Genomic DNA, 22413 nt, shown 5'->3' with positions numbered 1-22413 from the left:
GCTTCTAAAGACTCTCTGCAGAAGTCTCAGTAGCAGGACCTGCTTCAGCTCCCAGTTGCCAGCCCTGGCTTTCATGGGAAGGATATTTTAGTTTCAGTGTTCTTTTTCACAGCTGCAGTGACTGGATAATTATTTAAAGGCAGAGTATGCAATTTATAAAAATATTTTTCAATAAACAGCTGAAAGTTAAAACAGTATTACCTCGATGATGGATTTATACTGTATTGGAAGAATTGTATTCCCTCCATAAACCTGATCCTGTTATTAGCCAATTATTTTACATATCCAAATGCCCAAGCATATATGCATGTCTTAAATAGCTTTTTCTCGGATTACCAGTCTATGATGTATATGCTGATGTTTTTAATATTGAATTGTACTCTTTTATGGTTATTTAACCGAAATAAAGAACTAATGAATGAAAACAGTTCAATATGTGTCTGTTTTTTCTACAGTAAATGAATTTTCCGCAGAAACACAGTGTTTTGAAACTACGTACAACTATACAAACTGTGACATGGACAGAACTGTCATTGATTGCATTGTGAATAATACTCTGAAATCCACTACAAAAAGTATGATCGTGAGACCTCTAAAAGGTAGGATATTTTAAATGTGTAAATGCATTTGATGCAGTTTGATAGCATGATAATATGTTGATATATGTAGATGTTCTTCAACTTTGAGACTTTCGGTAATAATGTATGGCAATTGATCATAAAGGAAACTCAGCTGGCAAGAAACAAGGGATGCAAGGTAGTGACTGCTTGAAGTGACCTCGATCCAGGTAAGGACTTAGTCATGGTTAAATACTTAAGCATTATGCAAGGGGAGAGCACTCCAGGGAACATACTGACTAGTGTGGAATAAGAGAGCCTGAGGCAATGCTCAGTGTCCTACTTCACCCCGGTCAATAAGGACTTGGGAAAGCCCCTAAAACCCTCTTGAATAATATTGCTATTGTAAATTAGACCTTTATTGTTTGACATGCAAGTACCAAAATGGTTTGATAGATGGAGTGTTTTTCTTATGTTATGCATATTTATAAAGCATTCTAATGGCATGAGTGTCCTAGAGATGAGCAGCTGTATGTTGCTAGACCCGCCCTTTGGCAGGTTAATTATTTGAAAGGCCAGTTCTAGAGCTTCTGGCAGAATTCAAGAAGAGAGGAGCAGGCTCTTATGTATAGTGGGAGGCCAGTTCATGCTTTAGAAGCAATGTAGAACACTCATCCTCCTGATCTGGTTTCATGTATGCGAGGGATGTGTGTGAGTAGAAGTCCTGGGGAGTGGCAGTATCTGGCTAGTTGGCGAGAGGAGACGTTGTTCAGGTAGGTGGGGTCTAAGTTGCATAGTGCCTTGAATGTATGTACGAGGAGTTTGAATTGAGCACGTTTGTGCATGGGGAGCCTGTAGAGGTCCCTGCGATGTGTTGTGATGTGAGTTCTTTGTGTAATGTTGAGGATGAGTCTGGGTGATGTGTAGTCTTCTAGAGATGTGTTTGGTTATCCCAGCATAAAGGGTCTTCCTATAGTCCAACTTGCTGGTGACTAGGGCATGAGTGACCTTTTACCAGTATTGCTTGGCAGCCATTTGAAAATCTTCCTCAGGATCTTTAGGGTGTGTAAGCGAAATTCAGCGATGGCATTAACTTGTGGCGTCATGTCCATTTTGCCATTAATAATTATTCCAAGTATCCTGCCTTGAGTGTTGGTTGTGGGTGTGAGTGCGAGTGTGACTGGTTACTAGTTGGAATCCCACTGTGAGATACCAAGGGTCACTACTTCTGTCTTGTCAGTTTGGAGCTTGAGACAGTTGGCTTTCATCCAGTTAGTGACTTTGTCATCCAGCCAGTCTTGTCCAAGAGGCAGAGCTTGAATTGTCAGCCTAAAGGAGGATGTTGATTAGTGTGCAGATTACTTTGGCCAGAAGAATCAAGTATGCGACAAAGAGGGCGGGTGATGAACCTTGAAGCACTCCGAAGGCTTTTGAGGAGTAAAGTTCCAGGCTGACAGCTTGTGTCCTATCCATTAAGAAAGCAAACACAAGGAGATGTTAGATGGAGTGCTGAAACTTTTCAAACAATCACCCCAGTCACAGATCTGGGTTGAATCCATCATTGTTCTTTAGCTCACTTCACACCCCCATTTCAGACGCAGCTAGATGCAAATCAGTCTTGACCCTGTGCCTCATGGAAACAGTCCAGCCCGAACTGCCAAGCCATGTCTTCCCTGGACCGGAAAGAAGCATCCTAGGACCAGTTTCTGGGTAACACCCTTCATCAGCCAGGCTAGTTAGAATCCAGTGGCGTATTGACAACAAAGTTGCAGACTGCCTATCTAGGTTGAAGGTAGATTTGGGAACTAAAATGGTTGAAGAAAACTGGTGGAGTCAAAGTTTGCAGTGCCACGATAGGTTGTGTATCAGAGAGTGAATGGGTTCAAAAGATGGAAGATGAGATTTTGAAACAAGACAGTTTGTTCTGTATGTAGACAACAGTTGGAAAAAAATGAGACATTTGCTGGATATGTGAAGATATTTGATGAGTTATCGGTAATTAATACCATCCTAATGAGAGAGAGTAAACTGGTGCTGTAGTGTAGTTCCTATAGTCCCAATAGGCTCTGCGCATTGGAATAGTATATACTATAGATGTGACGTAGGACTGAGGTCGACTAGGTCTCTATCGAATATACTAAACTTAATAGTGAGTGCCAGCTAGCTCGGAGGTCACTAGAAACTTTCTCGAATACACAAGAAGGGATTCGTTTCTGAAAACCACAAAAAAAACATGACAGCTTTGTTTCCCAAGAATAAACGTATCTTCAGAGTTGTGGAAACAATAGATAGATATTTTACTTAGTCAATCGTGCATGCTTCGTTCCACCAGAGGTGCAGAGAAATAGAGAAACAGGTGTTTTCAATAAAAAGTATTTATTGAACAGTCTTCTTTCTCATGCAGAAGAAATGAACTACTACAATCATAATACTGGCTGCAAAGTATAATGCGAACAGCGAGAAGAGTATTATAAAATAATACTGTAAAAGCATGGTATGGTTTCTAAGCCATCGAATACATACATAAATAACAAAGACTAAAAGTACTGAACTGGTGCTTCTAAAATACTCCTACCCCAATGTACCTAACCTAAGTCTAGTACGAGGGAAGAAGTAAGTGTGGTGTAGAATAGTGTTAGTATTCTTTTGCCAAGAATCTATCCAAGATTTCTCTTAGGGTCTAATCAGCTCCGTACCTTGGTTTTAGAATGTAGGAGGTCTGGTATCTCTCTGTCTTGGACTCAATTTCCCAACACCCTACAAGGAGAGCTTGGAAACACTGGAGCTGGATTCTCGCCAAGAGAAAGGCAGCCTCTCTGTCAGTGAGTCAGCTGTGGGGTCGACGACCTTCGGTACGTGCTGTAGCGAGCTGTGTCGGGCAAGTAGATAGTCGAACTGCTCCGAACCACCGTGTCTTGCTAGAGCAAGTGTAGGCATATTTATACCTTGAAGGTGTCTAGTTTGACGTAAAGACGGACATAATAAGGTCATCAAAGAAGCCCAAGGGAATGGTATTTCTTTGAAAACTCCCTGAGTTCTTGAACAAATCAATATTCAAGCAAGGGGAGGTTCCCTAGCAGCTTAAGCTGATTTTCCAAGAAATCGTTGTGGCTTTTCGGAACTGGTGGAAGTAGCTTTGCCTGTATTTGGACTGCATGGGCTATGTCTAAATATGGGTATGATTTCTATGGCTATATTAGGGCAATGTGAATTGTACCCATATAAGGGCATGAATTGAGAAATGTACACTAGGGTCCTAAAACGCTACACAATAGTGCCACCACAGGGAGTCAGAGAATGTCTGATACAAGTAGCACATGAGGGGCATCAAGGAATTTCTAAAACTAAAGAGAGGCTTAGATGTGTATATTGGTGGCCAGGGATGGACATCATGTTTGAGAGATTGGTAAGAGAATGTGGTGAGTGCAAGATGAGCAACACAAATATGAAAGTTAGACCGTCTCCTATGGTTTGTCGGGAAAATCCACTTGAGGTTTGGGAGGAGATATGATTAGACACAGTTGGGCCCATCACTGTGGGAAGCACTACAAAGTATTTGTTGTGAGCATGAATATGTGGTCTAGGTGCCCAGAGGTGGGAGTAACTAATGAAGTCAACACTGTTGTGGTCAAAAATTCTTGACCAAGATATTTTCAAGGGTTACAATCCCAAAATAATACTAATGGACAATGGGTTGTAAATAACCTTGAAGGAAGTAGAATATTTTTGCATGGTAGGGACATTGCTCATAAAAAAAGGAGGTAGGGTTTATTAGGACACTAAAAGAATCCATTCAGATTGCAAGGAATAATGTAAGTGATTGGGTTCAAGCTGTCCAGAGGCATTTGGAGGGGTGTAGATTGACTCCTTAATCTACTGCGGAGGTGAGTCCTTTTCTCCTGTTTAAGAAACATAACCGTTATACAGTGCTGGTTCCTCCCCATGTGGAGAGGTACATTATAAATAACATTAGTCCTGAAGATGTGATGGAGGAATCTAAAGCAAGAGAGTCACATCTGCAGGCAGAGAGGAATGAGAGGTCGCAAGAAGTTAACCATTGCTCATAAAAGTTGGAGTTGTAATTGATATAAAGATGACTGAGAGAATCCGAGGTATCTTACAGTTCAGCAGATCATACAATGTGACAAAGGTGTTCCGAGGGCTGGGCAAAATGGATGATGGCCGCATCTAAGAATTTATTTGTAATAGTTGTAGTAAATGACAAATAGTTTGTGTGTAATGTTTACAGTTATCATTTGTTAAAGGGGGAAGGTATGTGGTAATGTGTAGTTAGATATGTGTAATGTTTTAACTGTGTCTTTTTGTGTTTGGATCAGACACTGCTGTTTCCATGACAAATTTTGGATAGAGTGGCTGGAGTATTTTATGTACAATTAACTTGTTTTTTATCACATGTACCCTGCGTAGGACCTTCTTCGAGTCACCCTTAACACATCCCATCCAGAGTTACTGATACCAGGAGACACTGCGAACTGACCATGTCAATGCAAGGATTACAATTTGAATTAATTAAGAATGATCATGGAATCAATAATGCCATACTCAATTCCCCTAGTATTTTCAAATTTTCCCTGGTGTTATGCCCTGCCATTTGATCTGCTTTTTAGTACGCCAAATCTCCTTGTGGAAAACAATAGTTCTATTGTAAAACCACGGCTTTGACAGAGCCGGATATGCATAATATTGCAATTTCTACATCGCATACATTTGGTATCCCTAGATGTTTCAACACGAGCTGCAGTCTGCAGCTAGCATAGTTCAGAAGTACAAGGAGGCAATCACCACCCCACTTTCAAAGAGTTGTTGTCTGCAGCTTATGCAATAACTCTTGAATTACCGAGAGAGCACATGCACTGCTGGCTGCACTTGTTCTTGAAAAACATTCCCATAGTTCAGTTCAGTGCTTTTCAATAGGCGCAGAACACCTTCATGATACAGATTATGCTGTTTATAATGAAGCTATAAATATGTTTCTAGATAGTCACCTGTTATATGGTTGCTATAGGTGCATGTTTATTCTAATTATTTTGTCAATCAAAATTTCAGGTGAAGCTACATGTAATGGAATTGGAATGGGGCAGGAAGGCAATACCATAGATATACCATGCCCAGTTGATTTTGCCGGGACAATCACATACACCTGCACCAGTTCTGTTTGGGGCAATCCAACCAATTCATGCATCCCTCAAAAGCTCAGTCAACTGGTGGCAGAAAGTGAGGTACGTATTAATGAAAGGTATATCTTAGCCCTCTTTATATGTATACAGTGATTCAAAGGGAAATGAAGCTTGTGTTTGTTGGTAGCCTACTAAGCACCTGAAAGAATAATCAGTAATAAAAGTGAAAAAGAGGCAGATTCAATAGGTTTTGTCCTTTAACTGTTATGTTATACGTATGTGTGAAGCACAGCATTACTCACAAGGTTTTACTGGTGCTGAGGTATGTGCACCCAGCCCTGACTATAGTGGGTCGGTTAATAGCCAGGTATTCAGCTTCTTGAGGAATTCAAGAGGAGGCTCTGATGAAGAGGGGAAGCCGTTCTGTGCTTTAAAGGCAATGTATGAGAACATCCTTCCTCCTGATCGGGTTCTGCTTATGCTTGGTATGTGTGTGAGTAGGAGTCCTGCTTAGAAGAGGTGTATGGCTAGTTGTTAGAAGATTATGCAACTTTTTGTGCAAGTGGGGCCTAACTTTTGTAGTGCCTTGAAAATGCGCGTGAGGAGTTTGAAATGAGCACATATGTGTAGCAGGAGACAGGGGAGCTACCTACGGTGTGTGGTGTGATGTCATTTCTGTGTGGGACGGTATGAGTCTGGATTCTGAGTTCTAGATTGTTTGCAGTCTTTGATTGAGTTGCTTGGTGATCTCAGTATAGAGGATTTTCCCATAGTCCAACTTGCTGATGACTAGAGCATTAGAACCATTTGAAAATCTTCTTTACCATCTTAAAAGTGTGAACGCAGGATGCAATGACAGCATTGACTTTGCAGTCATGTTCAGTTTGCTGTTGATGATTACTGTGAGGTTCCTGACAGGTGTACTGGGTGTAGGTCCAAGTTCGGCTGGCTGCCCGTTGGAGTACCATAGTGAGGTGTTCTTGCTAGGATAACTACTTCTGAGCTTGAGACAGTTGGCTATTAACCAGTTAGTTACTTCAGTTATACAGGTGGTGACTTGTTTCTCGTGTTGGGGGTCTTGTCCAAGAAGGAGAATACAAGTTGCAAAACATTGGCCAGAGGAGATGGGGCTGAGTGATGAACCTTAAGGCACACCTTGGATGGCTTTAGCGAAGTAAAGTGCCAGGCTGACAGCTAATGCTCTATCCGTTAAGAAGGAGCAGATCGAGTGGAGAGCAGGTCCTTGGCTGTCAATCTTGTGCATGTGCCGGATGAGGATGGGGTTGTGAGAGCATGTCAAATGCTGTAAAGGGGTCCAGAATAATGAGGGCTGCCATGTCCCATCTGTCAACGGTCATATTGATTTTGTCAGTCGTGGAAATAAATGTTAGTTCTGTACTGCAGTTGGACCTGAATCCGGACTGTAGTGCATTGAGGAGCTGGTGGTTGCCATGTGGTTGGTGAGGCATCTGTTGATTAGTTTCTCCAAGACCTGTACCAGGTATTATAGAGAGTGTTTTTTCAGTAGTTGGAAAGTCTGGCTGGGTCAGCATATGGTTTCTTGAGCATCGGCATGAAGGTGGCATGATTCTAGGTGTCCGGGAAGATGGCTGACTTAATGGAGATGGGCAGGATGAGTGTTAGTGTTACTCTGATTGGTAGGAGTCGTTGGGTGAAGGCATGATTGGGGCAAGAGTCATATAGGACCCTTGAGTGGATGGTCTTCATGGTAGCATGATATTTTGGAGTTGATGTAATTCTGCGGTCCTGATGGGAAGTAGAAATAGAATGGAGATGAGGTTTAGTTTGGGGTCAAAGTTGCTGTAAATGGATGTGATTTTGTTTGGGGGGTGATGTTGCTGAAGGTGGCAGGAGGCACAGTAAAACCTTTGATGATGGTAAAGATTTCCTTGCTGCTGTTAGTGCTGGTGTCACTGGAATGGGAAAGCAAAAGACACACAGATGATGGACGGAATCAAACATTCCCCCCTAGTCAATACACATTGTTCTTTTGCTCACCATGCCACCCCAGTTTAGACCCAGCCATATGCAAATCAATCTTGACCCTGTGCCTTATTGGAACAGCCCGGACCGAACTGCCAAGCCAGGTCCTCCATGGCCCGGAAACAAGCATCCTGGGACCAGTTTTGGGCCATCAACCCTCATCAGCCAGGTTAGCTTGAATCCAGTAGCTGAGTGAGCCCGGACCCATGTCTGAGCACACCCAGTGCACGTAGGGCTAGAAAGCAAAAGACACACAGATGATGGTGTCACTGGGATCAGCAAGAGTTGTGAGCTTGTTGTGCTGTACCTGAGGGTGGTAGTGCCTTAGGGCTGATTTGAAGATGTCTTTAACTGTGGTGCCTTAACTTGTTCACCTGAGAATCTTGAACAGAAGACTTTCACTTTGTACAAAAAAAACACAAAACAGGCCTGGGGGTTGTTTCTGGAGTTTCACCAAACCCAAAAACTATGCCACGCTACATGGAGTTCCGCAAGCAGCAGAGTGCACTAGGTAATGCAGTTTGCATTGATTTTTAGTGCTGGGTGTTCGTCCCATGCTCGAAAATCACTGCAAATTGCACTATGAGCAGAGCAAGAGGGCGCAGCTCCTTTCTGCCGCTTGAACACATCTTCAACTAGAGCTGCAGCTTCTCCAACATGAATGGAACATTGCTCTACGCAAGCAGTAATGGCCATCCGTGACCCCCAGAGTTGAGAAATGTTCCCGGGAGATGGTCTGTAGTAAGATTTTTCTTGCTCGCGCTTGCCAATTTAACGTTGGAGAGCGTGGCAAAAACTCCTTTCAGAATTTCATGGGCTATTGGGAGTGGGAAAAACTCTGCAGAGTCCGCAGGCTGAGCAGAATTTTACACACAGGCCTAATTATTGAAAACTTCAAGCAAAATGTGAAATGTCGGAGGCTTTGAGTTATTATATTGGGGTCTCATGGAATACTGTTTCATGCATGCTGGTCAGAAGATTTTTCACATAATCTCTTTGCCATATCCCAGAGAGGGAGATGGCGTTTCGATGCTAAGAAAGCATGACATTATTTTCTAACCCAGAAATGATAAAGAGGCAGAAGTACTAATGCAAATTATCTTCAGCAAAGCCAGTTAACCACAAGTAAATGGGGCCAGTGAAAGTACTCCTAGCCTCTCTTTTTCACACTGTGCAAGGGGATCACAAGCTCTACCCTGAAAGGCAAAATCCAGTGGGAACTTTTATTTCGAAGCACTTTTTATTCATGTATGTTTTGATGTTTCTAAAATGCATGAACCTATCTATCTAGCAACAGAGCGTTGAACAAGGGGCAAGCCTTAAAGGGGATACACAGGGTGAAGGGGATAGAGTGAGGAAGTAGGGCTAGTGGAAAGGGTAAGAAGTCAACCTTTATGAGCTCTCATTCCTTGAGGAGGTGAGGTTACACTTTCCTCATGAATTGTAAAAGGAATTGTGATGTTCTAATGTTAATGGGGATGCTGTTCAAGATCCAAGGTCCATATGCTAAGTCGGCTTGTTTTCTTGCTCCTTCCTGTAGTGCTTTTTCTCTAAACTGGTGATGTTCGAACTCCTTGCTTGGAGTTGACCTCCCAATATTGTTAATTTGTAATCTAGGTAGACAGTGTTCTGGTGTAGAGGGCCTTATAAGTAATGCCACTGATCTTGAAGATAAGATTGCAAGGAAAGCCAGTGTATATCCATTAGCACAGCTAACAGATCTATTTTTCCAAATAGGCATACAGTGAGCTTTGATTCCCTGCCTTTCACCGTTTGCTTTTTTTAATACCCTCTGCTATTCATTGACATCACATTTTGTCAAGCACATTGCTAGAAATTGGGTTGTAGGTTGACTGGGATATGAGCCCTCATCAAGCAGCCACTGTAATCCTAGTCAGGTTAAGAATCAGGCAAACCCTAAATTAACTGTGATCACCCTCTAGTACCTTGGCACAGAGCAGTCAGGCTTAACTTACAGGCAATGTGTAAAGTATTTGTGCAACAGTGGAACAGTGAAAACACCACACAAAAAGACTCCACACCAGGTAACAAGAATATAACTTAATTTTATAAATGAAACAAGACAAATCCAATAAATAGAACCGTAGTTAAGACGTTTTTAAAGAATAAACGGTAACATAGCGCTTAGAGGTATAAAGTGCCAACCAGGGATATCTGGTTGTCCTGGGCGTGGTGTAAACCAAAAGTTCAGGCCGACCGCGATGGAGCATGGGTGGTTGGATACAGTCCCAGGTTAGTCCAGCTAAAGGTTAAATTCTCAAGTTTCTGTGCCAAGAGTTCTGTTTACGGAGAGCAAAAAGAGGATTGCATGGTGCAATGAGTAGTCTGGGCATCATACATGGGTGGGCTGAATCTTCACTGTGACGATAATTGCTGTGCAAAAAGACAAACTTGCTGCTGCTCACGCTGATTCTCTTTGCAAGAAGCATGGTTTCCAGAGTAAAATTGGCCATTTGCGAAGAGTCTAAAAGCTTGACTTTAAGAGCTCACGAACCACTCCAATGGCCCAGGGAACTGAGAGGCACCTCTTGGTGGTCAAGAACTCATTGAAGACGGATCCAGGAACCGTGGGGAGCCTGTTAAGTCCCTGAAGCTCAGATCAGGAGGCCAGCAGACTAGCCCCTTGAGCCCCTCTCAGATTTTTATAGCACAGCTAATCGTTCATGAGGGTATCTGGGTGCTGGAGTGCCTCAGGGATCCTGGGTTCAAGATGGGTCCCAGGTCCAGCTCTACCTCCCCAGGCAACAGGGCAGCAGGCAGCTGATCAGCACAGCAAGGTAGCAGCAGCAGCTCTTTTGGAGTGGCTGTCCTTTTAGCGGCACAGCAATCCTTCTTCTGGCAGAGTATCCACAGGTACAGAAGCATACTGAAGTGGTGATGTCCAAGGTCCTTCTTTATACACCTTTAAAGTGGATAGGAGCTTCTGGACGCATGCCTTTGAAGTTCAAAAATGTCCTGCCCTGCCAGCCCTAGCTCCGGACTAACTATAGGGGATATATAGCTCTTTGTGTTGAGACAGGGCACAGCCTAATCAGGGATTGGGCAGATCCTCCCTACCATCAAGCCAAGAAGGCCCATCAAGTCACACCTAAACTCCCATTGTGTGTGGCTGCCTAGGAGGAATACACAAATCCCAACTGCTAAGTACACCTAGTCATGTGACCAGAAACTGACTGCAGGCATCGAATGGATGAGAAAATGCCAACCTTCAAAAAGTGAAATTTTCAGGATTCTAATTTAAAATCCAACTTCACAACAAGCTGAGGTTTCAAAAGTAGAATTCTAATTTTTAAACTGTGCTTGCAAAATCTAATAATGTAATCCCAGTGTTATCCTATGGGGAATATAGGCCTTGCAGTAGGGACAAATGAATTTAAGTTTTTCACTACCTGGGGTCGTATTAAATAAAGTGCCTGCATGCGTGCCCTTGGGGCACTTTGATATTACAGAAGGAGCCGTAGAAGCCCTTTCTGTAATACCAATAGGGCTGGCGTACATAAAGCACTAGCGCTATCGCCAAGGGGGTGTTTCATCATTTGCATAGGGGTGTGCCTCACGCAAATGAGGGAATCCTTTTGCCTCTGCGCCCACGCTGTATTACCTACTTGGACGCAGAGGAGAAGAAGCCCCCAGTGTGCCTCCTGAAAGCAGCCCTCTGCAGGGGCTTAAGGGGGTCCCATGGACCCCAAGACATCCGCTTGCAGGCAGGTGCAGTCACTGACTGCACCGTTTGCAAAGGTACCTCTATTCCCCTTTAAAATTCAAGCGGGTTGCCGCATGCTCAGTGAAGCACGGGGCAGCTCTAAGTAGATGCTCAGTAATTCTCATGAATGTGTTGTCCCCATAATGCGGCACCCTCTCCTTCTTCGTTTCAGGCACACCTTTTTTAAGTTGCACCCGTCACAATGAAGGAAAGTGTGCCATATTTGTAATGCGACCCCTGGACTAAAAAGTACCTGTCCTGCTTTTTTTTGTCAAAGGTATGTTTATTGAGTTTAAAACACAAGAAGAAGATGCGACAATCCCGCACATTGTCCCACACAGGGGATAGCGTTGAGTCCGCCCACATGCACCCCTTACGCTAGCAAGAGTACTCTTACCCAGGCCCCCAATAGAATAACGCTTCAACAGGCACAGTGTCTGACATGGGTGGGGACTCCATGTGATCTGTGTGGTTAGCGGGGGGTCAACGACAGTCCCCCAAATGCCTCTAAGGTAGATTAGCGGAGATCATTGTGCCCAGGGCAGGGGTCTACAGTCGCCACCTTGCGTTAGGTCAGGCGACACCCAGCTGCATGCAAGTACCCCCGGGGGGCTCTGCCGTGGGAAGAGCATATAAAGAGCAACAAAACCCATATCCCCCCCTCACCCCCACTCAGCCCTTCCCCTCCCCAGTGGTGGTAGCTACTTCGAAGGACACAAATCAAGGTAAGTGAAGATGGGAGTTCACAATTGAAATAGGTGGAGGGATCTAACACTAGCCGGGCATACTGCGGCAGAGGGGCACGGGGATGGACATCCCTGTCATTAAGACTGAATCTGGGGCTATTGTTAGCTGCCCACAAGAAATAGTGGATGCATTCACATCATTTTAATGGGTCTTCTATGACCCCGATGCTATGGCAATGATGGGTCAGGTTGATCCCTTCTTCGGGTCTGTCTGTCTTCCCACCCTCACCAACAAGAGTAGAGAGCTGTTCCAGGGTGAAATCACAAAGAAGGAGATAGTGCTGGTCATCTCTAATCTCCCCTATCATAAGGCCCTGGCGGAGGACATCATCTTGGCAGACTTTTAAAGTGGATGAACACTGAGGTGGTGCTGACCAGACGGGTTCCCTTGGCCTTTTCTCAAACAGGGCCCTTATTAAATTCCTTCCCAAGCCCGGGAAGGAACCCCTCCTCTGTGACAGCTACCAACCCATATCCCTCCTCCACAGTGGCATTCTGGCAGCCTGCTTCAAATAGGTTCTCCCTTCACAAGTGGGGTTTGTCCCGGATCAGTCGTCCCGGAACCATATGTGCGCACTGGCTAATGCCGTGTGGCTGGCGAAGGACCTGCCAGGGGAGGCTCTAACCCTCTCATTGGACACAGAGTTAATCCCAGTTAATCCTTTCCCTCACCAAAGACCCTAACACCGCCAAAACCAATCTTCATGAAGGCATGAAAGAAGTAGCCGAATGGATGAAACACAGCCACCTAAAACTCAACTCGGACAAAATGGAGGTGCTCATCCTAGGATCCTCACCCTCTGCCTGGGACGACTCTTGGTGGCCTTCCGCTCTGGGCACAGCACCCACACCCACTAACCACGCACACAACCTGGGCTTCATCCTAGACTCCTCTCGATGTCCAGACAAGTCAACGCAGTCTCATCCTCCTGCTTCAACGTACTTCGTATTCTCAAAAAGATCTTCCGCTGGATCCCCCTCGAAACAAGAAAGACTGTCACCCACGCACTGGTCATGAGTCGACTGGATTATGGTAACACACTATACGCTGGAATCACAGCAAAACTACAGAAAAAACTCCAACGCATCCAAAACGCATCAGCGAGACTCATATTGGACATCCCTCGCCAAGATCACATCACCGGACACCTAAAAGACCTCCACTGGCTTCCCGTCAACAAGAGAATTACATTCCGTCTTCTCACCCACGCACACAAGGCCATCTACAAACTAGGACCCGAATGCCTCAACACTTGACTGTCCTTCTACACACCCACCTGCCAACTTAGATCGTCCAATCAAGCCCTCGCCGCAGTCCCGCGCATCCGAAAATCCACCATGGGTGGCAGATCCTTCTCCTTCCTGGCGGCCAAGACCGGGAACTCACTCCACACTCACCTCCGCCTTACTCAAAACCACATCTCCTTCAGAAAAGAACTTAAAACCTGGCTATTCGACAAAAATTGAACACCCTTCCCCAAGCGCCTTGAGACCCTCTGGGTGAGTAGTGCGCTATATAAATCCCGGAACTTGAACTTGAACTATAGAGTGGAGCTACCTGTTTGCCGCACTCCACAAATTTGGTCTTGGCATTGAATTTATCTCCAGGGTCCACTGGCTCTGTGGCTCCCTCTCGGTGTAGGTTACTTGTGACGGTTTTGTTTTGGATCTCTTTCCTTTATGCAGGGGGATGCAGCAGGGGTGCTCGCTATCTCCTCTGCACTTACATCTCACCATGGAACCCCTGGGCATGGTGCTACGCCATTCAGAATGGATAGTGATTTTCCCCACTCTGTGAGGCCCTTTAACACTCTACCTCTATGTTTATTTATTTTATTTATTTAGGATTGTGCCATATTCTTTTAAATACGTTGAATTCATACCCTTTTCCTGTGACGCAGCGCAGTAAGGTGACTTGCTGCGGTAGCAATCTTATAAATATGCCCCTCACTTTATAAAGCGCCTAATCAATTAATCAACCAGTCAAGTAATAATTTTGTTGATGTCAGCTCCTTAGTAATGGTAAAAAAGACCCAGATCTGATGTAGGTTAATTAAATAATGAATTGCTTTAGTTATCAAATGTATTCTGATTGTCAATACTAAATGCTTTGATAAGGTTTTTAGAACCTACATTTAGGGCTTAATAAAACCAAAGAACGTGGGAAGCAAATTATGTTGAAGTTCCAATATTATGCTAAAATATTGAAGTTAGCTGCTGACCATCAGCATTTTTACCCATTATTTTTGTATTGTTTTCAAAATGTGTTTGCACTGTTTAAAATAAGATTTGTGAAAAATATACTCCAGACATTTCTACTTATACAGGGAAATGAAGTACACTAATGATGGTTGCCTGTAAATCGTAGTGTTTGATATTTTCATGATGCAGTGTTATCATATGTTTCATAGTTGCAGAAATGATTGACCCTCAATGGCCATTTTGAGTAACTGCTTAGATGTTTCAGTGAGTCAATGCTGTCACAGAAGAGGGTGGTGGGCATGAAGGTGTCCGCAGACTTGATACCTGGATCCGTATCACATTGGGCATACCTGGCTCAGTGCAGAGCTGCCCACCCCTTTTTATACACCTGCGGTGTGTAAAGTGAATTCATTTAGCTCGATATTTCTCCAACTTAGGACCTGATTACGAGTTTAGGTGAGATTAATCAGACCTGGTAAACAACAATACCACAGTGTACGTTATTTATCAGGTGCGATAAATAACACTTATTATGAGTTATAGGGGAATAACATGCACATTTTGGAGTTTAACCCACCAAAACCATATAGTTCAGTGCATAGTTTGATTTGCCCCTTTTACATTTCAGCTGCAGCAGGATTGGCTTACCAACATTTAAGGACAGTTGAGGTATTTAAAACATCCGATAGTTATTGGATGTGTGAAAACAGAGTTATACACATGCTCCAAATACTGCGTGTAAACATGGGTCAGAATTAACTGGCACACTTGTAAACAGGCCCTTAGCATCGTTTTCAGGCAGTACAGCTCTGAAACAGTGAGACATGTTTGCCTCTTTCTGAGCTGTGGTGTCTAACATAAACTCGGAGAAATTTTGCATTAAAGTGAATTCACTTTACCTACTGCATGTGCATAAAAACATGCGCTTGGGTCTGTTCTGAGGCAGAGGGCCTATCATAATAGGGAACCTCGTTGAGTGACTCAGCTTTTTATTCTAGCACAGTTCCTAAAATGAGTTCCTTTAGCTTAGAAAATAGTACACTCATTTTACTTATAGAACTTTGTGAAGGTAATCATTGTGGTAACAAGGTAAATTCAAAAATGTGATTATTTTAACAGACTGACATTATTATAAGCGCTTTAGTACATAATTGGATAATTTATATGGTGGCTGTGAAAAAATGTTGTGGGTTGACATCTCTTTGTAGATCAACACAAATGTTTATCTAACAGCACACTTAATCTGTAAAATGATGTCTGATGAAAATGCATTTCTCCCATTTGACTTTTCAACGTTTTTATATGTTTTAATAACATTGTTTACCGTGAATAATTGCATAAGCAGCATAACCAATAGTACCTTTAAGTCACCATTTTAAGTAATGTTAGCTATCTTTTTCTATCCTCTAATTTGCTACGGGCAGTGTCACTGATAACAACATTCTGTTCTTTTTCAGGAATTGCGCTTCCTGCCACCATCAGAAATACCAAATTATCTTGAGAATCTTGTTTCTAACGTGACTGCAGCTGAAGAAAACATAAATACATTCTCAACCATGAATGCATTAGTTGGTGCTTTGAAAACTGTTTCAGAAGTTACCACAAGTGTTGATGTCACCATGATGCAAGTAAGCTACCACCATCTAGACTTGACAAGGTCTTTCCTTGGAAATGGCAGACACAGCAGCTTACAAACCACTCTCTGTGCCCACCAAGAGGCGTGACCAGGGTAATCAGGAGTCCCCTCCTCTATGGTCACTCAGACCCATTGCTTTTTCTTAATACTTATTAAAAATCCGACCTTATCATTACGGTAGATAATTAACAAATATTAAAAAAATTGTGCTGTTCCCTGACCAGAGATAGCATAATTAATATTTAATAACACTTCTCAATGTTTCTCAATGGGCCAACTAGAGCATCTTACATTGAAATTAGCTGTTGAGTGGTAGTCACTGTAAGGGCATGTTCGTTTTAAAGTTCTACATCCTACTTTCACATCCAGGCATTATTTTCACTTGGGATTCTGAGAAATTCCATGGTTTGTACATAACATAACATGTGTATTTGTAAACAGCCTTCCTGTGTACCAATCTTCCTACCTCTTCCGTACCTGACCGCCTGTTATTGTACTTAAGATTGCATATGATGAGACAGACCTGAGGTCATGAAGCTTTAAAACCAATGAGTTCCTGCAGCTTCAGGCTCAGATGTTACAAGTTATTGCGAGTGTTGATTTCCGGAGAAAAGCAAATATATCATTGTTGCTCCTAATCCCAAAGGTAGATTTAAGCCTCAGAGAAACAAGTAGGAGGGAAGGACGAGGGCACGGGTGAGTAAATTCTTTAATAAATAGTTAATTGCCACGAGCAGAACCCCTGTTCACTGTCATCAGCCATGATAAGTGGTGAACATTCCATGTGTGTCTGTCTAATCACTTCCGGGCAGTGGAGAGGTTCTCGGTCTGCTGCCATTTAACACACAGCAGCATCCTTGAACAAGCATTGGCAAAGCCAATAGATCTGCCTTTGGCTTCCAGCCTTTTGGTGATTTATGTTTTTGTCATGGTTTTTGCATAAAATGATTGTTCAGGAAGCCGCCTGGACCTCAGTCTAAACATAAACATTAGCTAAAACCAAAAATGTTGTTTTGGTCTCAAAAAGATGCATTGCCATTGAACTCCCTGGAACAGAAGTGAACCATTATGTGTGTTGATGTTCTCCTTAAAAAGGTGAACAAGCTGTAACTCCACTAGTCAAGTAATATTTCTTGTATTATTAATAAAAACGTTTACAATATAGATAAGACATTATGCATAGAATCCATAAAACCCCAAAAGTCAGTTAAAAGAGGAAAACTGGCTCAGCATAATAAGTACTGTGTGGAGAGCTAGGATGAAAGTGGAATCGCAGCATCTAAGAAACTGGTAAGTCCAAATCAATGTAACTAAAAGAAAACGAGCAACCTGATGACAGAGTGTAATAGCACCGTATAGGAAATAGCTAGGTGCACCTCAATGTCTCCAAAAGATAGCGAGCAGTATAACGACTCGGATCTGCAAGTTTATGGCCAGTAAAACCAGTTCAGGTTTCCCAGATGAGGAGATCCTGCCCATTCTTTGGGGGACAGCGTAGTCAAAACTCAGTTTCATGATCTTCGTGCATTTGCCATATTGCTCTGTCATGCTGAAGACCGATGTACTGCCTTGTTGCAAGTTTGGGTGCCATGAGCGATGAACAGTGGTTTTAACAGGCTGCGGCATGGCGTAAAGAGTACAGGACAACAACAAAGTAGATGGGCAAAAAATGTGCTTTTATAATGGCAAAGTCGTCAGTTTCCTATTGCAGTGAGAGAACGCCATTTGGGTTAAATTCTTTGATTTGTAGGCCCATTAGCCTGGCAAAATGGATTTGTTTTAAGCAGCCTTTTTCTAGTGCACTCGACAGATAGGACTGTGGCCTGAGGCAGTCTAATTCTGTGCTCCAATACGAATGCTCCACTGCTCGCAGTACTCTCAAGTTTCTACATTTGTTCATATTATTTTCCTTGGATAGACTTCTTCAGGGCATATTTAAGCATGTCGCACAAGAGATGCGGTCCATTTAACACATTTTGGTCAATATGGAGAGTATCAATTGCAAGTTGTAAGTGTTGTGACCATGGGTTCCCACTGTAGCTGAACATAGGAATGATAGCTGCTTTCATTGTGTTTGGCGACGCTTGGTTATCCTGTGGTAGTAGCTTTCAAAGGACGCCATGCTTGCCCACGTTTAAGCTACCAGACCAATTCCAGCCTTATCAGGCAGTTTTGTAAACATGAAGGAAGGCAAAAAACTAATAAGAAAGAAAGAAAAAAGTGAAGGAAGAAAGAAAGAAAGAGGACGGCAAGAAAGAAAATGGAAAGAAGGAATTAAGATAGAAGGAAAATAGAAAGAAAGGGGAAGAAATAAAGAAAAAAAGGACACAAAGAGTAAAGAAAGAAAGATAGGGGAAGGAAAAAAGGAAAGAACGAAATGGGAAGAAGGACAGAAAGAAGGAATGACAGACAGAGTTTTAAGGATAGAGCACCCTCGTGAGCTTATATTCAGAATTCATATGACCTGCTGGAATTGTGTGAAAAAGCAGTAGTCTGATGAACAAAGGCCACTTTAAAAGTAAATTAGAACTACATTGGCAGGAGACACAAACTATTAAAATTGTAATGTGCCCTGTGCTCTCATCTGGTAGAAACCGTCCTGCTCGCACATCAGGATCTACAAACGAAGGCAACACTGAGAAATAATAAAGCAAAAACAAAAACACTGGCACTGAAGGCAACCAACTTATATGAATTATACTCCTTGTGAAAGGGCTAAATGCAGTCACTCAAAGATATGAGAAGTTAGCCAGTGGCTGAAGTAGGCTCACCTATTGTCCCATGCTGTATGCAGAACAGACCAATGGATGAAGAGTGGTGGCTGAAAGCCCCTAAGATAAGTATGTTGTACCTAAAATATAATTCAATCAAAGGGTCTTGGCTAACGTTAGACTTAAAAATATATTTTCCTCCAAAAGCAGCCCGTCCCACTACAACTAGTCAGAGTGGTCCACTCCGCACTTTAGGGCTAGTGTACACATAGCATTTGAAAGCAACCCTAGCAATGCAGTATTGCATATATACAGAGTGCTTTCAAACCATGACTAGGTCCTAAAGTGCTTTTAGTAAATGTGAGAAAGTGGCTCTGTATATACTGGACCAAAGTACGGTACAGTGTGATAGAGTCCACAAACCACAGAGGTATAACAGAGGTTAAAGTCAGGGCTGACCTTACTCTCTAAAGTGGTAGCTTGGTCGAGCAGTAAGGCAGTACCAGATGACAGTGTAAAGCATTTGTTGTTCACACTCAGTCAGAAAAAGGTTTCACACACTCAAGAACTGAACTCTAGGCCAATTGTTTTTGTATCAAAAGATATAGTTGTTTTATTTTTAGAACCAACAGGTATCAAAATATACTTTTCTCAATACGAGTACTCTCAGGTCATTACTTTGCAAAGAGGCAATAAACTTTGTAAACACAATAGGTACAGTGGTTGCAGTAGGCAACACAATTCTAAACACAATTTAACACTGAGCTCAATGGGTTTTTCTACATAAATGCAGCTGATTACTTTATAGATTACTTTTGTAACTCAGGGACTGGTTCTTAGATTCAGTCCTGAGGTCTAAGCTGAAACCAGTTTAGTAAAAACTTTTTAGCTATTGCAATGATTTTTAAAGAATATAAAGGTATTTTAAAAGTTGACACAGAAACTTGTCAGAGAAAAAGTAGCAATGTTATCCAGTGGATGGAAATTCAAGTCACAGGTAAAGTAGGTTCTCGTTACTTTTGTAATCCAGGACTGGACTCATAGGTTCAGTACTGGGGTCTCTATCTAAGACAGGTAAGCAATTACGGTTCAGTTGTTAGTACCATTTTTAAGGAATATTTGCAAGTTTCAAAAGTAGACACAGAAGAAATGTCAGAGAAAAAACAGTTAATGGTTTCCTACGGGAGAAAATTCAGGTTATGAGTACAGTTGAAAATACTTTTGCAGTTCATTACTGGGCCGAAAGGTACAGTGCTGGCTCCTCTCCTGATTCCAGGTGAGTAATTCGAAATTTGTTACTCGGCTGATTTTAAATGAATATTTTAGAGTTTCAAAACTTAACACTTAGAAGATTTTTCGAGTCAAACCAGTCAATGTTATCCTATGGCAGGAAAGTGAGTTATCGGTTTCCTGGTGAGTACTCGACTGGTGAAGTTAAGTTCTGGGCATAGACTCAGGGGTCTCCCATGGTTGGAAAGGTACAGTAGGTACACCCTCAGCGGCACAGGGGCAGCCGGGTGCAGAGAGAGTAGGCCCAATGCAATCCAATGGAGGGTAGGGGGCCTTCGGTTGGTGGCTGCAAGCAAGCAGGCCACGGGGCTGTGGGAGCTGAGCTCCTGGTCACTTACTCAGGGCAAGTGGGGAAGTAGTGTAGGGTAGCAGTTGCACTTCCAGCGGCACTCGGGCAACTGGGTGCAGGGTGCTTTTGAGCCTCCGGGCGCTCAATGTTATTCAAATGAAAACAAAGGCTGCAGACTCGGGGACGGACATTCTTCAGGTGCGACCACCACTTCGAGGGGTAAGTTGGGATCTTGGAGAAGAGGTGAGTACCCCAAAGGAAGGCACGGGGGACAGTGGGGCGCCGGGTGCAGGGGTGTCTTTGGATGTCGGGAAATCTTACCCTCGGCTAGTCACGGTTGGAGGGGCCCCTGGTTCTGAGGCTGCAGGCATCGTCTGGGTCATCAAGGAGGGTCTTTGGGCACTGGACTTTGCGTCCCAGTTGCCAGGGGACGTCCTCATGGTCTGGGATCACTCGGGCATGGGCCGGGCTTGGCGGGTGCAGAGTGGGCTGGATTTGTGGTTCCTGGCTGGCACCACGGGAGTTGCTGTTGGAGCAGAGCCTCTGCTCATGGGAGTCCCAGTCTGTTAGAGGGTCAAGGCAGGCAGGTCCTCCGGGTTGTCCAAGGTTGCTGTCCGCAGAAGTCGCCGGGCTTTAACAGGGGCAGGTTCCAGGGTCGACAGGCCGGTAGTGCTGGGGCCAAGTCAGTGGGTGTCGTCCTCTTGTTAGCAGCTGCACGGCGGGTCTTCTTCTTCTTGATCTTCTTTCTTCTTTTTCTTATCGGGATCTGGGGAAGGAAGGTTCAGGAAGCCACTTAATACTGAATTTAGGGGCGTTCCAGGTAGGGCAAGGGCAGGGACCAGTAGGACTCTGTCCTGGGGTGAGTACACCCCCTAGTCTGCTCCTCCCTGTTCGGGGGGGGCAGGAGCCTAGCTGTGATTGGGCAGGGCTCCCCATCTTCAAGATGGCCGGAGCTCGGATTGTGCTTCACCTCGCTTCTCCCACCTGAGGGGTGGGGATGGCACAGGCTGGCACCCCCCCCTTCCTGACGTAGGTTTTCCCGCCAGTCTTCCTGCCAGAGTGGGGGCCAGAACTGGTGGGGGCCAGTTGCTGAGTGCAGCAAATGTTCTGGAGAAGCTCACAGAGGTAGCAGGCCTTTGCAGCTTCCCCCTGCCCATCCTGGAGGAGGAGACCTAGCACCTCGCTCAGGATGTGCATAGTTGCAGGCCTAGGAGAGCGGGGGGCTCTCGACCAAGGGGTCCAGCAACCTGTCTGCTGCGTGGCAGCCCAGGCAGCCTCTCTGTCCAGACGTGGATTGTAGGTTAGGTTTCAGGGGGCATCTCTAAGATGCCCTCTGGTGCATTTTACATTAAATCTCACACTGGCATTACTGCCGGTTTAATGTGCTGAGAAGTTTGATAACAAACTTCTCAGTCTTCAGTGAAGCCATCATGGTGCTGTGGAGTTCGTAATGACGACCTCCCAGCACCATATACTATTAATGGCAGAACTACACTTACAGTGCCCAGGAATGGCCCTGGGTACTGTAGGGGCACAGGGCTCATGCACCTGTGCCCACACCATTGGCATAGAGCACCCAGCTAGAGGGGTGACTGATGTATGCCAAGACAGTGGGTTTGTGGGCATGGCACACAGGGATGTGTGCCATGTCAACTCTCTATTTAGTTCTGCACTTAGACACTCAGCCTGCAAAGGCAATGTGTGGGTGTCAGGGTACAGGGCCCCTAAGGGTGGCACAATAAATGCTGCAACCCCTAGGGGTCTTCTCTGGTCACCATGCCCTGGGTACCTAGGGTACCATTTACTAGGGGGTGATAGGTGGCCAGAGATGCCAATTGGGTTTTAGTTTCAACATAGTTTTAGGGAAGGAACACAGGCCCTGGGCACCTGGTTGGCAGGAGCCCAGGGCACACTCAGTCAAAGCTCATCAGCAGTTCAGAAAAAAGTGGGGGCATACCAATGCAAGAAAGATGGCACTTTCTCACAGTAAACCACTGGTGTGCCTAACAATGCTAGTAGTTGTACTATGTTAGCAATCAATGAGAACTAGCTCTGGTTTAAATTGTTTGTATGTCTGCGGGTGGAGGAAAACCATTAGGTTTTATGAAGGCCGTCA

The 22413-nt window shown here is 44.0% G+C and overlaps 1 protein-coding gene across 1 annotated transcript in view; it reads left to right on the top strand.

The window, feature by feature from the left end:
* The window catches only part of LOC147707025 (adhesion G protein-coupled receptor F5-like), a 579327-nt gene that overhangs the window by 476277 nt on the left and 80637 nt on the right, over window positions 1-22413 (top strand). The window contains exons 11-13 of the mRNA XM_086925616.1: window positions 456-599; window positions 5625-5797; window positions 15829-15999. Of these exons, the coding sequence (XP_086781742.1) occupies window positions 456-599; window positions 5625-5797; window positions 15829-15999 (488 nt within the window). The remainder of the gene's footprint in view (window positions 1-455; window positions 600-5624; window positions 5798-15828; window positions 16000-22413) is intronic.

The sequence above is a fragment of the Lissotriton vulgaris genome, chromosome 6, assembly GCF_964263255.1.
Source record: "Lissotriton vulgaris chromosome 6, aLisVul1.2, whole genome shotgun sequence".
NCBI classification, from domain to species: domain Eukaryota; kingdom Metazoa; phylum Chordata; class Amphibia; order Caudata; family Salamandridae; genus Lissotriton; species Lissotriton vulgaris.
Note: the sequence above shows the minus strand (reverse complement) of the source record. Positions and strands in the feature narration are given on the sequence as shown.